Raw genomic sequence first — 21,522 nt, 5'->3', positions numbered from 1 at the left:
GGTGAGTGAGACTGGTGATACACAGCGTGTTTGGGGAAATCCCGGGTTAAGCAACACGTCCAAGCTGCATGGGAGAGTCAAGGGTGGCATAGAGCTGGCTCGGAAAGCCAGGTCAGACTCAGAGCAGATTCGGCTGAGCGTGTTTATTTTAAAGAGCTTGTTCAGGCTGGTCTGGTCACTAGCAGCGAAAGCGCTGCAGCCCCCTCTGTATAAATAGTGACAATCCGAGGGCTGCCATGAGACACACGCTCAGGGCTGGCTAGATGATGCCGTACTGCGCCAGCTCGTGGAGTTCCAGGTGACTGAAAGCTTCCCAGGGGCAAATCACGGTGATGTCTGAAAGGGGAAAACCAGAGAGAGGCAGGTGTCAGCGTGAGACAGGGTCTGGCTGCGGTCTGGGCAAAGCGCTCTCCCCAGCACTGCTGCTTGGCATTGTCCCTGCTCTGGGCGCCCCTAGTCCCAGTTGGCTCGTTCCATGCCAGCGCGTCCTGCCTGTCCAGTGGAGATCGGTGCCCTGGGGCTGGGCGCTGTTTACCCAGGGCAGAGCTCTCCCCCGGGCACTCTGCCTTTGTTCTGGAAGTTCATTCTCTGGTGCAGGGGGAATGGGGCCTGCAAAGGGGGAGGGACGGGGCGGCACAGGGAATTAAGGCACAAGTTCAAGTCCTGCTTTAGGCCATATGTGAAATTGACCCATGTGCAGTCCCTCCTGGTTCCATTTATCCACAGCAAACCCAGCCAGGGCTCAGCTGGCAGCCACTTCTCTGGAGGGGACCAAGGGGGTGGGAAGCTGCAGGTCAGGGCTGAGCGGGGGGGGAGTCCAGCACAAGCTGTGGTGGAAATGCAGAGGAGGTTCGATATCTGCACAGCTGTGAGCCTCTCCCCAGGGCTGAGGTGCCTCTGCAGAGCAGGGTGGGGGCGGCCTGGCCCCCGACGTTAATCTCTCCCTTTCATGTGCAACACATTCCCTATTTCCAAACCAGTCAAGCACCAGCTGCTCGGTTACCTGTTCCCAGCCCCTCCATGCCAGGGATGTCATCACCGAACCTGCAAGGAGAGACACCATTACATCACTCTCCCTGCCCTGGGCTCAGCCGGGAGCATCCCTGCCCACCCCCAGCGAGCTGTGACCCCCAGCTCTGTATGGAGGGGTGTGGGACGAGAGGCTGGACAGAGGGATCCTCTCCAGCAAATACCCCTCGCTGGCTTACTGGCCAGAAACCCAGCCTTGAAAGAGCCCATTGCCCAGCACCGTAGGGCCGTGGGGTGGCTGTGGTTTTGTCCCCTAAGAGAGAACTGAGCTCTAGGCAGTTCACTCCGGGTGTGGAGCCTTTGCCGAAGACCTGACGCCCAGTCTGCTCTGCAGAATCCCACTGCTGCGGTGTCCTGCATGAACTGCTGAGCCCCCACCTGGCTGCGTCTCCCTGGACGTGGTCAGCGAACGGGCGAGAGGGGTGAGACGACCTTCACGACTCTGGTTCTCGGTGCAATGGGTGGTCTCCTCTCATTTCGCTGCTGTTTGGGGCACTCCTTTCTCTTTGTTAAAGCCCCCACCAAGGTCTCCCTGCTCTGTTGCCAGTGGCTCCCCTCCATCCGCATTGTTGGGCTGTCCTGCCACCCCGACCCGCTCGAGTCCCCTCTAGCCTCACATGGGTTCCCCTAAAGACACTGTTCGGGGGGGGGGGGGGAAGTGGATGGGGGCAGGGCTCTGCTGTCAGACTGCCCCGCCCCTGAGCTCTCTGGGGATTAAATGCTCAGGGGTTGCAGCTGTTACAGCTGGGGGGCAGAGCCCAGGCCCAGAGGTTAGTCCTGGCCAGAAGGGGCTGGCGGTGCACTGAGCCCCTGGGCTAGGCAAGTCACCGTTAGCATCTTCCGGGGACTGCCTGCTCACCGGTACAGGGAGACCAGACTCTGCGAGAGCAGCACTCCCACCCTACGTGCTCACCCTTGGGTCCCCTTCTTGGGGGGCTTGCTCTTGAACTGCCTGGTTTGCCTCTGCTTGAATTTGGGAGGCCCTTTCCTGGGGGTGACTGGCCCTCCAGTCACCCTGGTGGCCGACTTGATCTCCAGCTTTGGGGGCTCCAGGCTCATGGCTGCGGTGGGGTGTCAGCTGCTGGTGCAGTCCCCCTGGCTCCAGGTCCCGGCTTCTCCCTACAAGTCACACGTTTGGAGGCAGAAAGAAGGAAAGAGAATTGGCCACGTGAGGGGAGCAAGGCGATGGTGGTCCCACGGTGCCTGCTGAGACGGGCCATCAATGCAAACGTACTACTGCCTTCCTGGGTGGGCTAGCGGCAGCTGGAAAGGATCTAGATGCCCAAGTCTCTGTGCCTGAACTAGACCCACCCCTCTTAGCCCAGGGTGTAGCAGCAGGCCCCGCAACCCAGCTGCTGCTAGAGGGGGGACGCAGCAGCACCCCAGCGGGTGTGGGTCACCCAAGGCTGCTCGCTCCTGGGAGCAGGGAATCTGGGTGCAAGATGGGTGGTGCATGGGATCACACCTCCCTCTAGTGGCTGACTCACTCACTGACAGCCTGTTACCGCTTTCGCTTGTGGGGCAGGGGGATGCGCTTTCTGGTGCGGAGCAATCCCCCCCCCCCCCCCCCCGTGACCCTGGATGGAGATTTTCAGTGCCCGCAAGGGGCCGTAGCTACCCAGCTCCTGGGAACGAATGGGAGCTGGGTGGCCAACCCCCAGTCAGCTCTGGCCTGCCTGCCCAGGGAGCTGGTGCATACAAGAGGCCAAGAACAGTGCTGGCTAGCTAGGGAGTGGGACGCAGACCCCTCCCATGCCTTTTAAACGAAAGCTTTAGCCACTCACCCGCCCAGAGAGGGCCAGGGCTCCGTTCCATGGCTCGGTGACCCACTTGCCAGGCCCCCACCCCTGCTGCAGAAGAAAAGCTCCTGCAACCTTGGAATGAGCTGAGCTCAGCCAGCTCTAAGCTCATTACTGCAAGGACATTGACATGGGACAAAGCGGGGGCTTTAGCGTCTATTTCTTTAAACAGCAAATCCCGGCAGTTCCAACCGTTTGCTCCTTCTCCCCCGACCTCCACCATCCCGACTCTCATTCCAGGCCTGGCGGGAACCTGGGGCAGAGAGGGCTGAATGAATCTGGGAGGCTCTTTGCGGGGTGCTGTTATTGCTTCTGACACTGGGTGCTGGGAGCAGCTGGCGTGCTGGCGTCCTGGCAAAGGGAAGATCTGAGCATGCAAGGTCAGCTCGGCTGCTGGGCCCAGCACTGTGCAGAGGTCTCTTCCCGCCGGTTCGTGTTCAGAAAGCCCTGGGATCACCCGCGGATAACGTGCCCCAGCGTGTTAACAAGGACGGGAGCAGCACCTGCGGGGGACTGAAATGTCCCTGCTGGTTTGTTTTAAACTGTGCGTTCGCAAGGACAAAACAGGGCCTTTCTCCCTGGGACTGCAGGCCCTGAAGTCTGTGCTCCAGGGCGCTGATCCAGCACATGTGTCCGTATGGGCTGCTGCAAGCACAGGAGTTATTGGGCCCAATTGAGCTAAAAGTCATATATATTCCAAAAGACAGAGATCCAGGTCTACAGATAACGCGTCGCGAGATTAGCATTTAAAATGAGCTCTCGGAGACAGTTCACTGTGGATGCTGCTGGTTGCATTTCCCTTCTCTTGGGCTGTGAAAATTGCCTAGTCGAGAGACAGTTTGATCATGTAATGAGACTGTCCCACAATACCTACCCCCCAAGGGCAGAATTAAGGTTACATGGGCAAGCTTAATTCTGGCATTTTCTAGCGTTTGAGGGAAAGGACGGAGCTGTTAGGAGATAAATATAAAGGGACACGATGAAAGAATACAACAGAATGACTGGAGAGAGAAGGCAGATAGGTGATTTCAGTGTATCCTTCAGAGCACAAGAAAAGGCCACTCAATCAGTGACAAGCAGCAGATTTAAAACCAATATGAGGAAAAAGTTTACACAGGGCCCAGTTATCCTGCAGAACTCATTGCCACAAGACCACTGAGGCCACAAGTTTAGCTGGACCCACAGAAAGGCTGAACACTTCTATGGGTAATGAAAACATCCATGAGTTAAACACAACCTCCCCCCTACCCAAAGTTTGGAAGGGCCCTAGCCCTTCATGGTTCAGGCCATGAACTGACCTTTGAAACGAGTAGGTGGAAATGTTATCCTAGAATTGCCTGGGGGCGGGGGGGGGGGGAAATGTTCTGAAAAAGCTGGGTCTGGCCACTGGCGTAGATGGATCCCTCCTCTCGCCAGCCTTAATGCTGTTCTTTTACCAGTAGCTGGGGGGGACACAGCGCTTTCACTATTAGTTCCTGTGAAACACGAGACCGGAATAACTGAGGGGAGTGCAGCATCCATGACTTCTCCTCCGGCCTTAGCGTCCGGCCTGATTGTACCTGGGAACCCAAACTCGCCTGCAGGTTGCCAGTTCTCATGATTTTATCACAAGTCTCAGAGCTGGTGTTTTTCTTAAAGCCCCAGGCCCCCTGCATCATGCCATTACGCAGGGATTTCAGCGTAGTAATTTTCTAGCAGTGGCATATGGAACACAAACCCTAGAGACCAGAGAAATAATGGAAAAAACCCTCTCATGATTTTTTTTTAAGCCAATCTTGTATTTTCTGGAGAGGGGAGGGCGCTGACTCATGGTTTCTTGAATGCTCGGGGTTGGTAAATTACTATCACTCCGTTGTTTCTAATGGTTTCTGCAGCAGTGTCAGTCTCCTGTCCCCAAGAAACGTCTCCGTTCCGGGGCGAACCAAGCAAAGCATCGCCCGTTCCAGTCACTCCCCAGTAAAACCACAGGCGATGTAGCAAGGCATATCTATAACTTGTGAAAGGAGAAATGGGTTTTTAAAGGCCAGATGCTGGTCTCCCAAAGCCTGTGGGCTAGTATGCTACCCCGCAAGCAGCCCTCCCCGGCTACTCAATAGCCTACTAGCCCCTGGGCATCGAGAGGCCAGCGTCTAGCCCCTACGGTTTATTTCTGGTGGATAAATGATGAGAGTTAGGAGGTGCCTCCAATGAAGCTTGGGTCTTCAACAGCGAGTGCGGTTATACAGCCCCTTACCTGGGAGGGATTTCAGTGATCCCCGACACAGCCACCTGTGCCGTTCCCAAACGCTGCCCCTTCGAAAGACTGTCCTCCCGGCTTCTCCAACGGCAAAGCATCCCCTTCACCCCACTCGGTGTTCTGTAATCAGGGGCATTCCCTTCCGTTACCAACGCCTCAGTGCGGGGCTGGGCTGGTCTGCCAGGCTGGAAAGGGACCTGGGGCTGCGAGTCAGGAGACTTGGATTCTAGCCTTGCCTTTGCCATATCTTGATTACGTCACTTCACCGTGCTCTCTACCCCGCTGGCTGGCTGGCGCATTCAGACTAAGCTGCGTGTGCTGTGCGGCCCCTAGCTCACCGGGGCTCTGATCTGGCCAAGGGCCGCTAGGTGCTATTGCAATGCAAATAATAAAGTTAAGCATAGGTGTAATCTATTAAGCAGTCTCCCGGGCAATAGGGCAACACGTGCCTGTTTGGAGGATCGGGACCAGGGTCAGCAGCTGTTGCAGGTCCCCTCTCTAGTAAGGCTTTAGTTTAACTAGTGTCTCAGAAACATTTGGGGACTGATCCCCAGCCACTGAAGGCAGTGGGAGTCTTGCCCTCAGCTCAGGGGCTTTGGAGCAGGCCCTCAGCACCTAATCCACAGCAAGCCAGAGGAAAAAACTCCTGCAAACAACAACTGGACAGATTTGTGTATCCTGCCTCCTCTGCAAATCCCCAGAGCAGCACCAATCTGAGTGGCCGGTCACCACTCTCCCTTTCAAAACAGTTTTCAACAAAACCAGCCTTTTTGCAAAAGGAACATTTCCCTTCTCTCTGAAATTTTCTATGACACCCCCCTCCCCCCAGCGCCATTTCCAGGATCCACCCACCCCACTTCGCAACTGGAAAAGGGGAAAGAGCAAAAACCCAAAACATTCCAGTTAAAAAGAATCCCATAAAATTCATGTTGTAAAGTTTTTCTTTGAAAATTCACCCATCGTGACCAACTCCAGTCCTGAGCCTTTGGAAACGGACCGAGCTGCCCAGAGGTTTGCTACGGGCACTCGGCGGCTCCTTCAGCAGGCTGGAAGTACGAGGACAACTTGGAGCACCCCAGCTATTATCTAGTTTGGTTCTTCGGTGCCTGTCCAGACTAGCTATCTTGGACCAGTTCATGCCAACAGTCTGATAAGATTCGAATCCGCCCCACATCGGCTAACGGCCCCACGGCCTAGAGTAATGACCCCCTTCGCCCCTCAGAGCACAGCGGAGGGACCGAGTAGGATTTTAAAGACCAAGGAAAGGAAGTACAGTCTCACGCAGGTGGCAGAAGTAGACCGAGACAGGGACGTGAGCGAGACGAAGGCTGGAGCACAGGCCCCTTACGTAAGACGCTGAAGAACAGCTACACTCGGTGTATTGAAAGCAGTGGGGATTACTTACCCTGCTGCAGCTGTTTCACAGGGCCAGCTGCACTGGGCTGGCACTAGCCCCAGCCACCTCTGACACTCCGCGATGGATCCGTGTCCTATAGACGACACTCTGGATGGTTCTTGCAGGCGGGTGGGTTTATTCTGCTCCTGGCTAATAGGATTATGACCCTTCCTTTAGAAATGGGTAAGCTGATCTCATTTCTAATGGTATGTACATCGGTCGGGGTGGAGGAGAGGAGCATGTGGGTGAGAGAGAGGGCATTGGGGTAATGCTATCGTTACACACTGTCCGCTCCCGCCCGTTTGACTGTGTATTTTATTGTCCCAGAGGGGCATTTGCTCGTCTCTCTGGCTCTGCGCAGTATTTCAGTGGGTGGTGTGTTTGGGGTAGAACAATTCCTAGCAAATAATTTATCGGCTGGATTTTGCCTCCCCTTCAGTTTAGAAGCTTGTTGTTGGGAGATCCCTGGCTGGCAATCAACGACCCGGGAGTTCTCATGAGCAGACTTCAGCCTGCAACTCGGCCGTCACAAATATCCCAGACAGCAGAGCTAGACTGAGCGCAGGATCCTCGACTGGCCCTTTCAGAACCTGCTGTTCCAGCTGCCAATTTAAAATGTGCTTTGCACAAATCTGCAATATTGGGGTCAAATGGGCCGATTCTCAGAACGCCCCTGCCATGAACCACATTTGCTAGAAGACCGTGCAAAGCGACTGCAATGGGGCTCAGAAAGTGGGCCCAGATCTTTGCAGTGTTCACCAAGCTCGGCCTATGGGCACATGACATTTCCCTTCTGACTCATTATGTGTATTGCCCTATGGTTAGAGGGCCCACCCATGGATCCTGGCCCATTGCGCTAGGTGCTGCATGCACGTGTATTCATCAGACAGTCCAAGGAGCACACAAGCGGAGCAAAGATATTCATTAATAGCAGATATAGTGCAATTAACGTGTGACAAACAAACCAGGAGACGAAGTCCCTTCCCCGAGGTTCTTATGAGACAGGAAACCCCATGATAACGAGGGATGGGCCCCAGATTCAGCCCATATGGATCCCAAGCTGCTGTTCGATCTTGAAAAGCAGTGAGGTCACCAAGGGCCTGGGACTCTGGCATGCTACCTCATCTGACAGCATCCTCCTGGCCGAGGCTAGCAAAGCTGTAAGAACCCCTCCTGTGCCGATGAAATCAATGGAAGCCACAGGGCCCCGAGCCACTTGGAAAAATCAGACTAGTTACTTAGCAACCAAGCATGGATTCAGGTGCCTACCTTTGCAAATGCTGGCCTTGGGTACTAATGCAAGGGGCGGGCGTTACTGCTGGGTCATTTGCTGTTTGGTATTCTTAGAACCCTAGGAATTGCCAGAGTGGGGCAGAAGAAAGGGTCCTCGTGGCCACTGCTAGGGTGCTTCAGAGGATGGCACAAGAGGCTACATAATGGGCAGGTTATTCCTTATCTGTCCACTGGGGAAGTTTCTTCCTATCCCCGAGTAGTGAAGCATGAGAGTGGTTATCCCTTCCCTATTTTAATCCCATCTACTGTCACGGCAGATGTTCCCCATTCTCCATAGGACTGTCTAATCCTTTTCTGACCACTGCTAAGGTGTTGGCCCCACTTGACAATAAATATCTGTGACAGGGAGTCCTAGGGGTCAACTGACTATCAAGTATTAAAAAAAAAAAAAAGTACTTCTTCTGATCCCTGCTCAATTTCTTGGCCCAGGTTTCCTGTGGAAGCCCCAGTTTGTCTGCTGGATGAGTATCATTCCAAAGCTAATCCCCTGGCACTAAAGCAATTATAAAAAGGCATAATCTCAGTACACTTTAATTGAGCTTCAGGCCCTTCCACTAATTACAATTAGTCAGGCTTCAGCCAATAGGATTATGCGAATCCAGGACTGTTTTAAGGACCCCAGCTGAACTGGTTACTTTTCTGATGAAGACAAGGACCCCATCTTGAGTTTTAGGAGTGCACACTGCTAAACAGCTAGCAGGTCTTCGCGGCACCCGACTTCATTAGCCAGATTCAGCAGCTGGGGGGGGGTTGGTTTCCGTCAAGACTTCATTAAGAATCTCAGACTCTGCAGCCAAGCGCAGCAAGGGCACTGCTCTGGCGGGCAGAGCTGTAGGGGGGCTGGTGCTTTCTGACACAGACCCCTTAGCAAATGGGAGGAAAATGCTGGCATTTAGCACCAAGAATGTGGAACAGATTCCTCCGCAGCCCCTCTACAGCACTCCAGGGTGCATGTGGAGGGGGAGCAGATCCGTGGGGCCAGGTGCGGCAGGAAATTCTATCGGTGCAAAGCACTGCACCACCCCAGGCAGCTCTGGGGCAGCTGCCCTGCCAGGAGTGGTACAGGAGGTGGGGCTCCACAGCACATGCCACTACAGAGCTTCTGTGCTGCACCAGGTGGCACAGCAGCCACTAGGCAGCTCTTGGAAGGTGCTGCAAAATAGAGCAGCCCTGCAGCTGCTCTTATTTATGCCTGCGCCATTTTGACCACCACAGCAGCCCCGAGGCACAAATGTAGCTTCAAAGCCACCCATGCCCCTTGCATGCCAGGCTATGCCTCCCGGAGGCAGGGAACAGACTCTCCACCATCCTCCTCCATTCATACAGTGCGCGTTCCCTTCACAGATGCACAAATCCCGGAAATGCAGCCACATCTAGGGGAGGAGCACCACAGCCATTTGCCAGCGAACCAGTCTCAGAGGAGACAGCGAAGTCTCTGTATGCAGTGGAAGCCACAGGGTGGATTTAAGGAGGCAGCAGGCAATTGTTCAATCGGAGCGGGACTCCCCAGCTAAAAATCACACACTGACCTAAGACCTTTACCAACCTGAGCGGTCAGCAGGCTGGTTTTAGATCCCACTTCAAAAACCTGCACCCGCAGCAGCACAGAGCCCCCTAGCACCACACTGGGGCAACGGCCCAGCACTGACCTCTGACACTACCTGGGTTTTCACTGCAGGTCCCCCATGCAAACGCGGATTACCCCTGCTCTTGGTGAGAGAGCCCGACATCCCATCGCACGGCTGCAAGCCCCTATTCGGCAAAGGCCGGCACTCCAGCTCTGCACTCAGCTGCAGTTTTGATTGTAAAATCCCCCAAGTTGCCTTTTGCTGTTTATTGAAATGTAATGTGGCTAAATGTCAAGTCATGCACATTGGAAAAAATAACCCCAACTATACATACAATATGATGGGGGCTAATTTAGCTACAACGAATCAGGAAAAAGATCTTGGAGTCATCGTGGATAGTTCTCTGAAGATGTCCGCGCAGTGTGCAGAGGCGGTCAAAAAAAGCAAACAGGATGTTAGGAATCATTAAAAAGGGGATAGAGAATAAGAGGGAGAATATCTTATTGCCCTTATATAAATTGATGGTACGCCCACATCTCGAATACTGCGTACAGATGTGGTCTCCTCATCTCAAAAAAGATATACTGGCACCAGAAAAGGTTCAGAAAAGGGCAACTAAAATGATTAGGGGTTTGGAAAGGGTTCCATATGAGGAGAGATTAAAGAGGCTAGGACTTTTCAGCTTGGAAAAGAGGAGACTAAGGGGGATATGATAGAGGTATATAAAATTATGAGTGATGTGGAGAAAGTAGATAAGGAAAAGTTATTTACTTATTCCCATAATACAAGAACTAGGGGTCACCAAATGAAATTAACAGGCAGCAGGTTTAAAACCAATACAAGGAAGTTCTTCACACAGCGCACAGTCAACTTGTGGAACTCCTTGCCTGAGGAGGCTGTGAAGGCTAGGACTATAACAGGGTTTAAAAGAGAACCGGTTAAATTCATGGAGGTTAGGTCCATTAATGGCTATTAGCCAGGATGGGTAAGGAAGGGTATCCCTAGACTGTTTGTCAGAGGGTGGAGATGGATGGCAGGAGAGAGATCACTTGATCATTACCTGTCCTGTTCACTCCCTCAGGGGCACCCGGCATTGGCCACTGTCGGTAGAAGGATACTGGGCTAGATGGACCTTTGGTCTGACCCAGTACGGCTGTTCTTATCTCTCTAACAAGCAAGGAAACCTCCAGCCCAGGGAAATAAATGTTACGTTCTCATCTCACAATTCAGAGCTAAGCCAGGCTGTTCAGTGCACTGGACTCAACTGAGATGTTTTGGGGGGAGATCTCCAGGTCCAAAGTGTCACTAGGGATCTATCACCCCCTTACAGAACTGAAAGGGGACCCACAATCAGCCGCTGATTTATACACTCTGCCCCCTGGTTCTACTGCAGTGAGAATGTCTGACCAGAAGAGGGTGGGATGGACACAGCCACCTCCGCAGAAGGAGTTCCCTCTCCCCTCCAGGAAGAGAAGAGAAACCCCAGTTGCTGTTTCTTCACAGGAGGGAACCTCCCCCATTCTCACAACCAGCTGCAAAGTAACAGGTGAGGGAGCAAACTCACTAAAGAGACAACAAAGTGAGGGCACTGCCTGGTGAACAGGGTTTTAATCGTGTGTGGACCAGTGTAGCTTCCCTTTACTAAGCGCTAGCAAGCCTGGCAGAGTGCAGACTAGATCATCAGTGCAGGCTCAGGCGGCCGCGCTAGAGCGCCGGTATTAAATCTTTGCTGCGAAGGGATACAAAGGGCCTCAGGTTTAGTGAGGCTTAGCAAGGTTCTGCCCTGTTGCTAACATGAGCAGATCCAGTTTTCTCCTTGCAGTTTATCCCATCTGCAGTCAATGGTCTAACGTACACACTTCATCCATCCAAGATGCAGATAAAATCCACGCACTCACCGCCCGGACTGGGGACTTTGCCCCGACTAGGCTGGGGTGCCAAAAGTCAGTTGCAGCCATCAAGGGTTAACCAGAACGAGCAGCATGGCAGAAGGCTGGTGCCATTGCTTGGTAGCTGCTGAAACCCCCTTGTACAAGGACAGGGACCCACGCTGAATACAGTCACCTCTGAGCCCAGTGGGCCAGCAAATCCCACTGGCCCACAGGAAAAACCATTTCCTCAGGAGGAGGATGGGACAGGTTACAAACCCCAGCGAGGCCTCCTCTGAGAAGAAACACTGGGCTCTGGCAGCCAACCCCATCTGAGAGGCCGACATGCCAGAAAGCCTCAACAACAAGTGCTTACAACATGCTGAAGCCTCTAACAAGTGTAGAAAGACGCAGCAAACAGGGTGGTTCTAAAGGGCTCCCAGGGAATCGGCGGTTATGCACTAGGCTCTTCACCTCCAGCCACCAAGCCGCTGGGTGAGGAAGCAGTGCTGAGGATCCGGAGGGGAGCCCAGCTGGCCGTGCATCAGGGGGGAGAGAGGACTATTTATCTAGTCTACAGCAGGGGTTTTAAAGAGGGCTAAGGGACTTAAACGCCCAGAGAATGTGGGATTTGGGTGCTGAATTCTTAGTCCCCTTTGGGGAGGGGGCGGGGCTCCGGGATCAGCCGGAAGTGGGGGCAGCCGGTCCAGATGTTAAACAAACGCTATTAAAGCAGTGTGCGTCAGGAGCGACTCCACTGGAGTAAGCGTGAGACAAAACGTGAAGTAGCAGCAGCTAGGAGCCCAAGTCACGGGCCAGGGCCCCGTCACGGTAGGCGTTGCACAAGCCCAGAACAGAGAGGCAGGCCTAGAAGAGGTTCCCATTTTTAAGCACACGGGTATGAATTTATTCTCACCGAATTTCCGCCAAGTACTGTAACTCATACCAATAAATAATGGCAACCCTTTACCAACTGGTCGTCAAACTGGGTTCTCAAGCTTAAAAGGAGATGGACAAACGATGTTAAATGAGGAGCCTTTTTGGAGAAGGGACAATAAATAAATCTTGGCTCGCCCGCTCTCTGGAGTTTGTAGTGCCATGGGAGAAGAGGAGCCATGCAGTGCAGGCTGTGAGCATCAGTCTTTCTTCATGCGGAATCTGATTTCCATCTTTAAAATCATTTTAATGTTCTCATCGTCTATGTGCTTTTCCACAGCTGCTAAGGCCTGTTCCCCCCCATCCTGGTAGTGTTTCTGCAGCTCCTCTACATATGCAATCCAAACGCAGTTGTGGCAGCCACTCATACAGCAGTTAGTGGGGGGAAGCAGCGTTGGGTGCTTGGAAAAGGGGGGCTTTGTGTCTTTCAAAGGCTCTGAGCCCCCCGCAGCGCAGGGCTCTCCGTCGCTCTGCTGGGGATCAGTCTGAGAGCCATCTCCTCGGGTGTCCGAATGGCTTAGATGGTGGCTAAAATCTGCTTTTGTCAGGTCCACGGAAAAGCTCCGAACGCTGCAGAAGCAGCTTTTTAGGTGGTCTCTGCGAGGGAGCCCGTCCCAGAAAGGAAACCCACATCTCTGCAGTCTCCAGCGCTCCGTGCACCTGAAGAGTTGTAGATTTACCTGGCGATTAATAACAAACTTACAAGAGATATCGAACGGTCACACGCCGAGGGCTCCGCACAACCGGGTCTGGTCCATCGTTCTGATGGCCATCTGCGCCAATGGGACTATCCACGTGGCCCCTGGGGTGGGCCCAGCAGTGCGCAAGGCTCACAGCCTCCCTCACAGTGCCCCAGGAGCAGCTCGGGTGCAGGGAGAAAAGCAGGATTCGGTCCACCAAGTGCACTCGATAACTCCGTATCGGGGATGGAGGAGATGGGTCCAAATACAGGCAGGAGATCCCTCCATCCCCAACCAGCCTCCTTCCCCTCCCCCTCATACAGCCCCCCTGCTCTAACCCCAGCCCCCCAACCAGCCTCCTTCCCCTCCCCCCATACAGCCTCCTCCCCATACAGCCCTCCTGCTCTAACCCCAGCCCCACAACCAGCCTCCTTCCCCTGCCCCCATACAGCCCCCTCCCCATACAGCCCCCCAGCTCTAACCCCAGCCCCCCAACCAGCCTCCTTCCCCTCCCCCCATACAGCCCCCTCCCCATACAGCCCCCCAGCTCTAACCCCAGCCCCCCAACCAGCCTCCTTCCCCTCCCCCATACAGCCCCCTCCCCATACAGCCCTCCTGCTCTAACCCCAGCCCCCCAACCAGCCTCCTTCCCCTCCCCCATACAGCCCCCTCCCCATACAGCCCTCCTGCTCTAACCCCAGCCCCCCAACCAGCCTCCTTCCCCTCCCCCATACAGCCCCCTCCCCATACAGCCCTCCTGCTCTAACCCCAGCCCCCCAACCAGCCTCCTTCCCCTCCCCCATACAGCCCCCTCCCCATACAGCCCTCCTGCTCTAACCCCAGCCCCCCAACCAGCCTCCTTCCCCTCCCCCATACAGCCCCCTCCCCATACAGCCCTCCTGCTCTAACCCCAGCCCCCCAACATCCCCCCTGCTCCAACCCTCCTCCCCCAAACCGCCTCCTTCCCCTCCCCCATACAGCCCCCCTGCTCTAACCCCAGCCCCCGGACCAGCCCCGGTGCTCACCTGGGGACAGGCCCCGGCCGCGCTGCTCCGCCCCGCCAGGCCCCGGCCGCACCAGGCCGCCCCCTGTAGTAACATCCCGGCTGCGGCGCCCTGACAACCCGCCTCGGCTCCGCATAACCAGCAGCTTCCTCAGCCAATAGCCACATCGGTTCCGCTCAGCGCGAACCAATAGTTGGAGGGGGGCGGTCCCTGGGGACGCGGGCCAATGGGAGAAGGGGATTGGAGGGGGCGGGGCTCCGGGGTCAGCCGGAAGCGGGGGCAGTCGGGCACGAGGAGGACTGGGAGGCGCACGTGGCTCTCAGTCCCGATGGGCAAACAGCCGCCGCCGCCGCGGGGGGTCCGGGCGGCGCCGGGTCCTTCGGGCCGCGGTGCTCGGGGGCAGCCGCGCAAGGGCAGGTCGGTGCCGCCCCGGGCTCGGTATCTGGGCTCGATGCGGGAGGGGGGGTGTCCCCTACGGGCTCTGCGGGGGCGGCCGATCTGCTGCGCCTGTCACCGCGGCGCCTGGTCCCTTCCCTCGACCTTAACGCGGCCCATCGCGCTGGGCTAGTGCGAGCTCCTGCCTAGCGGACATCCTACCCCCGCCTCCAGTGACGCCTGCAGCCAGCCTCTGAAGTGTGCGACTGGCGCCGCCTTATCGCCCTGGGATGCCCTCGCCCGCTCTGGGCCTTGCCTTGGGAATCTGCCTCCGGGCAGCCACTACACCCCTGTCCCCGCCACGTGTCGTGAATGTGGGACTCTTGTTTTACCGGCCGGTAAGGCAACACCCCCGTCCAGTCCCTGAGAAGAGGGGTGCAATGTTGTGTAGCTGTTGGGCCCAGGATAGGAGAGAGACAAGGGAGGGGAAGGTAATATCTTTTGTTGGCCCAGCTTCTGTTGGTGAGAGAGAGACAAGCTGTCAAGCTTACACAGGCGTAAGAACTGCCATAGTGGGTCAGACCAAAGGTCCATCTAGCCCAGTGTCCTGTCTTCCACCAGCGGCCCGTGCCAGGTGCCCAGAGGGAATGAACAGAACAGGGAATCATCAAGTGATCCATCCCCTGTCGCCCCTTCCCAGCTTCTGGCAAACAGAGACTAGGGACACCCTCCCTGCCCATCCTGGCTAATAGCCATTGATGGACCTATCCTCCATGAACTGGGCTGGTTCTTTTTTGAACTCTGTTATAGTCTTGGCCTCCACAACATCCTCTGGCAAGGAGTTCCACAGGTCAGCTGTGTGTATTAAACCTAGTGCAGAGCTCTGTAAGCTCAAAAGTTTGTCTCTTTCTTCAACAAAAGCTGGTCCACTAAAACATATTACCTCCCCTGCCTTGTCTCAGCGAGAAGAGGGATGGTCAGGTGGATACTGGGCCTCTCTCTTAGCTCAGACCCTGCCTCCCATTTACTTGGCTGTCCGTGCTGCAGCAGTGAGTTCTGCACCTTTCCCTGTCCCCGGCTTCTGACCTCGGTACGTCTCTTCCTTTTCAGCCAAGAGAAAAAGAAAACCAACTCAAAGCCCAAACATCTTGATGAGCAGGAAATCCCCTATCGGCTCCGGGAGCTTATGAAGAGCAGAGAGGAGATGAAAAACCCCAAGAGCAAGAAGAGAAGGAAAGCAGGTAAAGGCCAGCCTCCCTGGGACCTACCTTATTAACTAAAAGATTAACTGAAAGATCCCACCAAACACAGACTAGGCCTAGTTTACACCACTTACGTTGACTTCACTGAAAATGGGACATGGCCCCACCACAGGGGATCAGACCATAGGTCCCTCCCATTGAATATCCTGGTTCCAGTGGTGGCCAGTTCTGGCATAATCTGCCACCAGGTACTGTTCCTCCTACCCCATGTCCGTTGACAGTTGTCTCGTGCTCTGACACAGGAGGGTTTACAGCTCTTCTTAGGAACCAAAAAAATCTGAGTTCCAAATTCCCAGAGCCCACAGATCTTTCTTCTCCCTTCCTCTGGCAAATGCTGTTATGATCTTGGCTACAGTGAGCAAAAGGAAGCCTGCGGCCCCAGATCCTGCAGCCCAGGGTGATATTCCCGTGCCCAAGTTCAAGAGGCGGAAGCAAGAGTCGGTGTCGGCTTACATCCAGCGCATGGAGCAGGAGACCCAGCATGTCCTGTTCCTTACCAAAAACCAGCTGCAGCGCGAGCCTGAGACTGAGGAGCCGGCCCCAGAGAAGTCACAGAAGAAGAAGGAGTAGGTCTGGGGGTTAGCTCATGCGGAGGCCAAGGGAATGCTCCGATGTTGCTGCGTGGGACCCAGTCACGGCTCCTAGTGGCTGCGTGGGGCCCAGTCGCGGTTCCTAGTGGCTGCAGCAGGGGCTTGCCTGAGCAGCAAATGCAGAATCCGCTCCTGCCTTCAGAAATCGCTGCTTATCCTGTTGGCACTGGAGTTGCATTACTGAGGGGAGGGGAGGAGACCAAGCCAGTCCCCAGAGGGAGCAATTAACTGACACCAGCCATGGCAGAGACGGGTCCTATCCTCCCCCTGGGGCCAGTACAGGAACTTTCCCTCCGGGGGGCAGCATCGCCCATCATCAGCCATCCAGCAGCTGGTACTGAGCTCACGCAGGGCAGCCTGTGCAGACCCGCTCTGAGGAGGCTGCTGCACCTGCGTGATACCCAGAAGGCTGGGGTGGGGAGGGAGTGGAGTTCAGCTCTTAAAGGGATAGTGTCAGGTTAAAGATCAGGGGCCCTCGGTGCGCAAGGTGCTGCACACACAAGTAGTAAGAGACGCCCCCTGCCCCGGAAGCTCGCAGTCTGAGTCAGATTTAAATCCTGCAGATGGGACTGTTCTAATCAGAGCATTAGCACCCTTCCTCCCACCCCCAGCACCCTTTCATTAACAAGCTCTCCATCCCCTCTAAATGACCCATCTCGGCATCCTTAGATTTCAGAATAAACGACTGGAGAAAATGCGAAAGAAGCGAGAGGAGAAGAAAGCAGCGATGCTGGAGAAGGCCTTGTTCCAAGGTAGGAGCGGGTACGGATCGGCAGTCCTGTGCTGGCTTCGGGCTGGGACATGGAGCCCTGGCCCTTCGCCATACCCAGGGGGAGGGGTGTAGAGGAGGTTTGCGTTACCTGAAATTTGGTCCCAAGTTCTCTTGCTTCCTTGGCTCCTATTTTCCTGGCTCCGTGATGGGCTGCATACGCCCAGGGAGCTTCCTGGGAACACACTGTGGGGCCCAGACAATAGCTTGCTGATGGGGCAGTACTTCCTCCAGCCTGCCTCGCGAAATGCTGCCTGCAGATCCTTGTTAAGCTTGGGATTCTGCTTCACTCCCTGCGCTGTGCTGTTCTGCAGCGCTGTTCAAAGCGGCTCTCCCCAGAGGCGGCCGCATTTCCGTAGCAATCACTGTACATACTGGGTCTTTAAAGAGCTTTGGGGTGGTGGGAGCTGTTGGGTGTCTCTGCTGACTCGTGTTGACCTGAATTTGATGGGTTAGTTTTTATGGCTTGCCACTGATCGCATTCAACCAGAAGATTTATAGGTTTTTATCCAATTTAGACTACAGAGTTTAAGAACTCAGAGAGTTCTGTATTAGGAGAGGACTCTGGGGGTGCTTGGCAAGAACGCATACACTGAGGACAATACCAAATTGATAAAATTTTTATTGCCATTAACATAAAAATAAAGAATGCAATGAAACTTAACTGCAAAACTGTAAAAGAATTTCAAAACTTCTGGGGGTAACATTTTTATTATAAGTACCTTAACCTAACATACTCACACCTTTCCTCGAGAGCCTGGTAATAGGAGGTGAAGGACCAGCCTCACTTCTGGCATGCCTGATTACACGATGGTGCTGGCTTCCCTAATGGCTAGGAACGTTGAGTAGTTCTGCTGCACAAGCTGAGGTGACAACGTGATAGAAGATAGAATAGATAGATAGATGAAAAGCACTCCAAGAAACCGAAGCTCTAGGAGTTAAGAGCTTAGAATTTAGAGGAGTGAAAACTAACCTAACTTACTAAGAGCTCTCTTACAAGGTATTTTATAGGATCCTGCCCTATGTAATATAGGCCCAACCTACTATACCCACATCTTATTTCTGTACCCTAAGAAATTTATGGGGACCCTTCTCTTATAGGTTAGTGGATTATGACACTTACTTTCTAAATATATTAATAAGGATTATCTCACTCCAAAACTGCCAATCTAGGCTCTCTTGATGGCCGCGAGTTGTGGTGTACCCTGTAGTTACCAACCGGTTGCAGAAGCCGGATAAACCTGTGATGTGATGTGGATAGTTCCTCCCTTTGGTTCCCCAAAGTTCAGGGACCATTCTTATCGGTGCCAAGGGTTGCCAGCTTTTATGCTGACCTATTCATAACTAATTCTACTTTTTGCTGTAGAGCAGATTTTACAGGCCGATAAGTTTTGCTGAAATGCAAGAAGCCTATTATTACGCAACACATGTCTCAATGCACCCTAAATTCCAAGGAATTAATACTGATAAAATATAAGAATAAATGGATTAATTTTAGAAAACGAAACATGTTAATTAATACGGCTGGCTGGATTAGTAGGATAGAATAGCTGGCAAAATAATGCTATGGGCTACACTCGCACCACGTCCAAGATCTCGAGCAACATCCGTCTCCTCCCCTGCCCCTTCCTTTCAGATCCAGTCCAGTTTGGCGAGGTCGCCATGCAGCCGCCAGCGCTTACTGTGAAGCCCAGAAAGGGGGTAATCAAAGAGAAGGTAAGCTGTTGCTCCCATCTCATTTCAGCCCTGAGCAGAATTTGCAAGTTATGGGGTTGCCAAACTCTCTTGCTAGGGCCCTGGACTTGAAGCCAGCTCTCCGGAAGGACAAAAGCGGAGTGGCACCAACCTGCTGGCACCATGGTGCCTCTTGACAGTAGAGACTTGGAAGCCCCTGGCATCAGTTGCTGCCCTTTGGCAGGTGCCTTCTCCCTGCGCCCCGCTCTGCGGTGGGCTCCGTTCCTGGCATTGACCCTCTGTCCCTTAACGTGTCGAGTCTCAGCGGCTCTCTTTCCATTTCTGTAGGCTGGTCCGAGGCAGCTCCTGCTGACGGCTCTCCTGGCTCCTGGCCACGTGGCTCCTGCCTGCAAAGTTGCCCCCATGTCCCTCGCTCGCCAGCGCATCGTGGAGGAGGAGCGGGAGAGGGTCATCCAGGCCTACAGGAACCTAAAGAAACGCAAACAGCAGCAGGCGCCTGAGAGCTGCCTCGCGGGGGACAAGCAGGAGACGCCAGTCTGAGCCCTCGGGCAGCCAGTGCCGTCCTGGGGCGGAGACGTGGCTTTGGTCTCTCAGTACATGTGGGGATGCTGATGTGGTGAGAGGTGTCCTCAGGTGTTCCAGGGATCTGCTGTAGAGGGAGGAGCCCTCCCCAGTCAGTCTGACTGAGTCACCAGGACACAGGCCCAGGAGGATCTCTCAGCCCCTCCCGCAGTGTGTGGAGCACAAGGCTCTTAGCCAAGCACCCACAGCAGCCAGCCCCTCACCTGGTGCAACATGCTGCATCAGGCCCCAGAACTCTGCTCTGCCCCCTTCCTGCCAGAGCAGAACCACCTGGGACGGGAGGGTGCAGGTCACTCCAGCCCCCAGACCCAGCCTTTGGGATCCGCTCCTTGTCGCTCGCAGGCCCAGCCCAGAGGCGACACGGTGTTAGCGGCAGGAGGCAGGCACAGCGCCATGGCTTGGGCTCTGTGCGGAAGGAAGGGTAAAGGGAGGCGCTGGAAAAGCCTATTCGTGGCCATGTATCCCTGCTGCTCTCCGAGTGCTGCCTGCCTTCTCGGCCGGGGGAGCTCACTGGGCCGGCGCCCGGAGGTGCCGAACCCGCTGATACGAAACACTCGCGCTGAGCGGCCTGTTTGTGTCCCTTAGCCCCTCACCCTCACCGGGCACATGCAGGGCAGGCCCCCGGGGTGGCCGCAGAGCCGGCAGGCTGCTCCTGCCACCCGCAGCTTGGGAATGTTTGGCTGAAGGAGCAAACTGAATAAACAGCAGGAAAATGAATGGAAATCTCCCCCGCATTTCTTCACCCCTTTGAACCCACCTTTCCTGCCCCTAATCCCGGAGCAGGGGTCTGCTTCCTTCCCTGCCCTGCAGTAGCAACGACTCCCCGGCAGGTGGCAGTCTGCACCCAGCAGCATGCCCTGGCTAGCCAAGCCACTGGCCCCCTCCCCTTGACCTGCATTCCCCAACGTGGGCATGACTGCCGGCCTCTGGCAAGGGGAGACTATCACATGGATACTGCGCCCATCGCTGCAGCTCCCGCTAGGTGCACGGCTTGTTCCATAGCCCGAGGCAGATTGACCGTGCGCTAAAGTCGCTGCTTGAAACTCAGGACTCCTAGGCTCTCTTTGCCGCCTTGCTGGGCAACTGGTGGGCTGTGTGTGCCCGTGCCTCAGTTTCCCCATGTGCTATGGAGAAAACCAGGGTTTGAGTTGGGATTCCCTTAGGCAGGGTGTGGTCTGACCGTCACGGGGTGGTGCTAGACAGGGCAGCATGTCTTTGGCCTGCCCCCTGCAGGCCTGTCTGCACGCACAAGGGGGGCCCCCATCCAGACCCTGCCCCAGGTCGGGCGGAGTTCCTGCCTCAGCTGCTCCTGAGCCCTCTGTCTGCCTCCGTGCTGGACGCTCCTCCCGCAGCTTCTGCCTGTCGCTGAGGCTGGGGTCCCCTTACCCAGCACCTCTGCTCCCACCCAGAGAGGTGGGGAAGAGAACGGCTTTGGGGCATTTCCTCAGCAAGCCCCTGTTTTGAGTAGGTCCTACACGCATGCCGTTCCCAGCCCTCACCTCCCTGGTCCCTGAGGGGGTTCCCCATCAGTTTTAACAGCTTTTAGTTCCCCTGGGTTCCTCCCTTTCTAACCACTGAGCCTCCCCCATCCCAGCTCCTTGGCACCCCTTGCAGGAGCAGGGTGGCGAGGCTGAGCAGAGAACTCTGTCTGCATTCAGTGGGGCTGGGGCGCCCCCACACCATGGCGTTAGAGAGTGGATCCCGTTCTTGACGCCAGGAGTTCCAGTGCCCCTGGGGGAGGCGAGTGGCAGCTTGTTTGGGGGGGGAGAGGCTAAGCTGTTGGGTGTCCTGATGTTTGCTGGGCCAGACATCAGGCTGCCCTTGACTGGTCCCTGCTGAGGGCCCCCCCACTTGTCCCCCAGACACACTCCACCAAGGAGAGCACTCCCTGTTTGTTTGAACAGACGCTGAGGCCTTGTGCTGGGACATGAGCCGCGCTCCACTCGTCTCTCCAAGGGGTAATTATGGCTGGTGACGGTCAGGCTCTTTCCTGATGCGCTAATCACAGGCCTGGGCACTGCCAGCCCCGCCCCACAGAGACAGATCAGCTCCGGGGCTCAGCCCCTTGCCCCCACTCCCAGCCCGACTGCAGTGACCTTCCCTGGCCGGCGGGAGGCTCACGTTCTACCCTGGCACAGCCTGCAAAGGGTTGTGGTTGGAGCCTCTGCCCGCATAACCCGGAGCCAGCCTGGGCCTGGAGACGGGGGGCAGGAAGGAATATTAATCCCTGCCCCCTGGGGTGCTGGGTCTGCCTGCTCCATGCCCTATGTAACCAGCCTAGTGCCCCCAACCCACCTCCTGAGGTAGCATTGCCAGGTAAGGTAGCCCAGCAGCTGCCCCCCTTCCACCCACGTTCACTCTCTGCCCCACCCTACCCTTCTCCAGACCACGGTTCATGGGCTTGAAACTGCCCCAGGTTCCCCTGAGCCCGGGCAGCGTG

The 21,522-nt window shown here is 55.4% G+C and overlaps 2 protein-coding genes across 6 annotated transcripts; one reads left to right on the top strand and one right to left on the bottom strand.

Annotated features, from left to right (window-relative positions):
* Positions 1-128: 128 nt before the first annotated feature.
* PDE6G (phosphodiesterase 6G) lies at positions 129-13,967 on the bottom strand. Of its 5 annotated transcripts, none has more exons than XM_065563735.1 (5): positions 13,831-13,917; positions 12,829-12,987; positions 1,943-2,148; positions 1,004-1,044; positions 129-336 (listed from the first exon to the last, which is right to left on the bottom strand). In XM_065563735.1, exons 3-5 carry the CDS (start codon positions 2,086-2,088, stop codon positions 260-262), a joined length of 264 nt encoding a protein of 87 aa, XP_065419807.1. In that variant the 5' UTR covers positions 2,089-2,148; positions 12,829-12,987; positions 13,831-13,917; the 3' UTR covers positions 129-259. The 5 variants fall into 5 exon arrangements, with proteins under 5 accessions (XP_065419807.1, XP_065419808.1, XP_005283033.1 ...); XM_065563736.1 differs by lacking the exons at positions 12,829-12,987; positions 13,831-13,917 and adding exons at positions 2,814-4,821; positions 5,062-5,883; XM_005282976.4 differs by lacking the exon at positions 12,829-12,987 and having other exon boundaries at positions 13,831-13,967.
* Positions 13,968-14,067: 100 nt separating this feature from the next.
* On the top strand, positions 14,068-19,799 carry CCDC137 (coiled-coil domain containing 137). The gene is made up of 6 exons (XM_024104643.3): positions 14,068-14,226; positions 15,295-15,425; positions 15,802-16,012; positions 16,706-16,788; positions 18,442-18,521; positions 18,828-19,799. Exons 1-6 carry the CDS (start codon positions 14,138-14,140, stop codon positions 19,038-19,040), a joined length of 807 nt encoding a protein of 268 aa, XP_023960411.2. The 5' UTR covers positions 14,068-14,137; the 3' UTR covers positions 19,041-19,799.
* Positions 19,800-21,522: the final 1,723 nt, after the last annotated feature.

Source organism: Chrysemys picta, chromosome 12 (genome assembly GCF_011386835.1).
Source record: "Chrysemys picta bellii isolate R12L10 chromosome 12, ASM1138683v2, whole genome shotgun sequence".
In the NCBI taxonomy this organism is placed as follows: Eukaryota; Metazoa; Chordata; order Testudines; family Emydidae; genus Chrysemys; species Chrysemys picta.
This window is presented reverse-complemented; position numbering and strand designations above follow the sequence as displayed.

Excerpts from the sequence above, each read along its gene's own strand:
- PDE6G (XM_005282976.4), bottom strand. The coding sequence starts at position 2,088 with ATGAGCCTGGAGCCCCCAAAGCTGGAGATCAAGTCGGCCACCAGGGTG. Across the intron at positions 1,045-1,942 it reads CCCAAGAAGGGGACCCAAGG|GTTCGGTGATGACATCCCTG; the intron begins GTGAGCACGTAG and ends CTCTCCTTGCAG. Across the intron at positions 337-1,003 it reads CATGGAGGGGCTGGGAACAG|ACATCACCGTGATTTGCCCC; the intron begins GTAACCGAGCAG and ends TTCCCCTTTCAG.
- CCDC137 (XM_024104643.3), top strand. The coding sequence starts at position 14,138 with ATGGGCAAACAGCCGCCGCCGCCGCGGGGGGTCCGGGCGGCGCCGGGT. Across the intron at positions 14,227-15,294 it reads GGGCAGCCGCGCAAGGGCAG|CCAAGAGAAAAAGAAAACCA; the intron begins GTCGGTGCCGCC and ends CTTCCTTTTCAG. Across the intron at positions 18,522-18,827 it reads AGGGGGTAATCAAAGAGAAG|GCTGGTCCGAGGCAGCTCCT; the intron begins GTAAGCTGTTGC and ends CCATTTCTGTAG.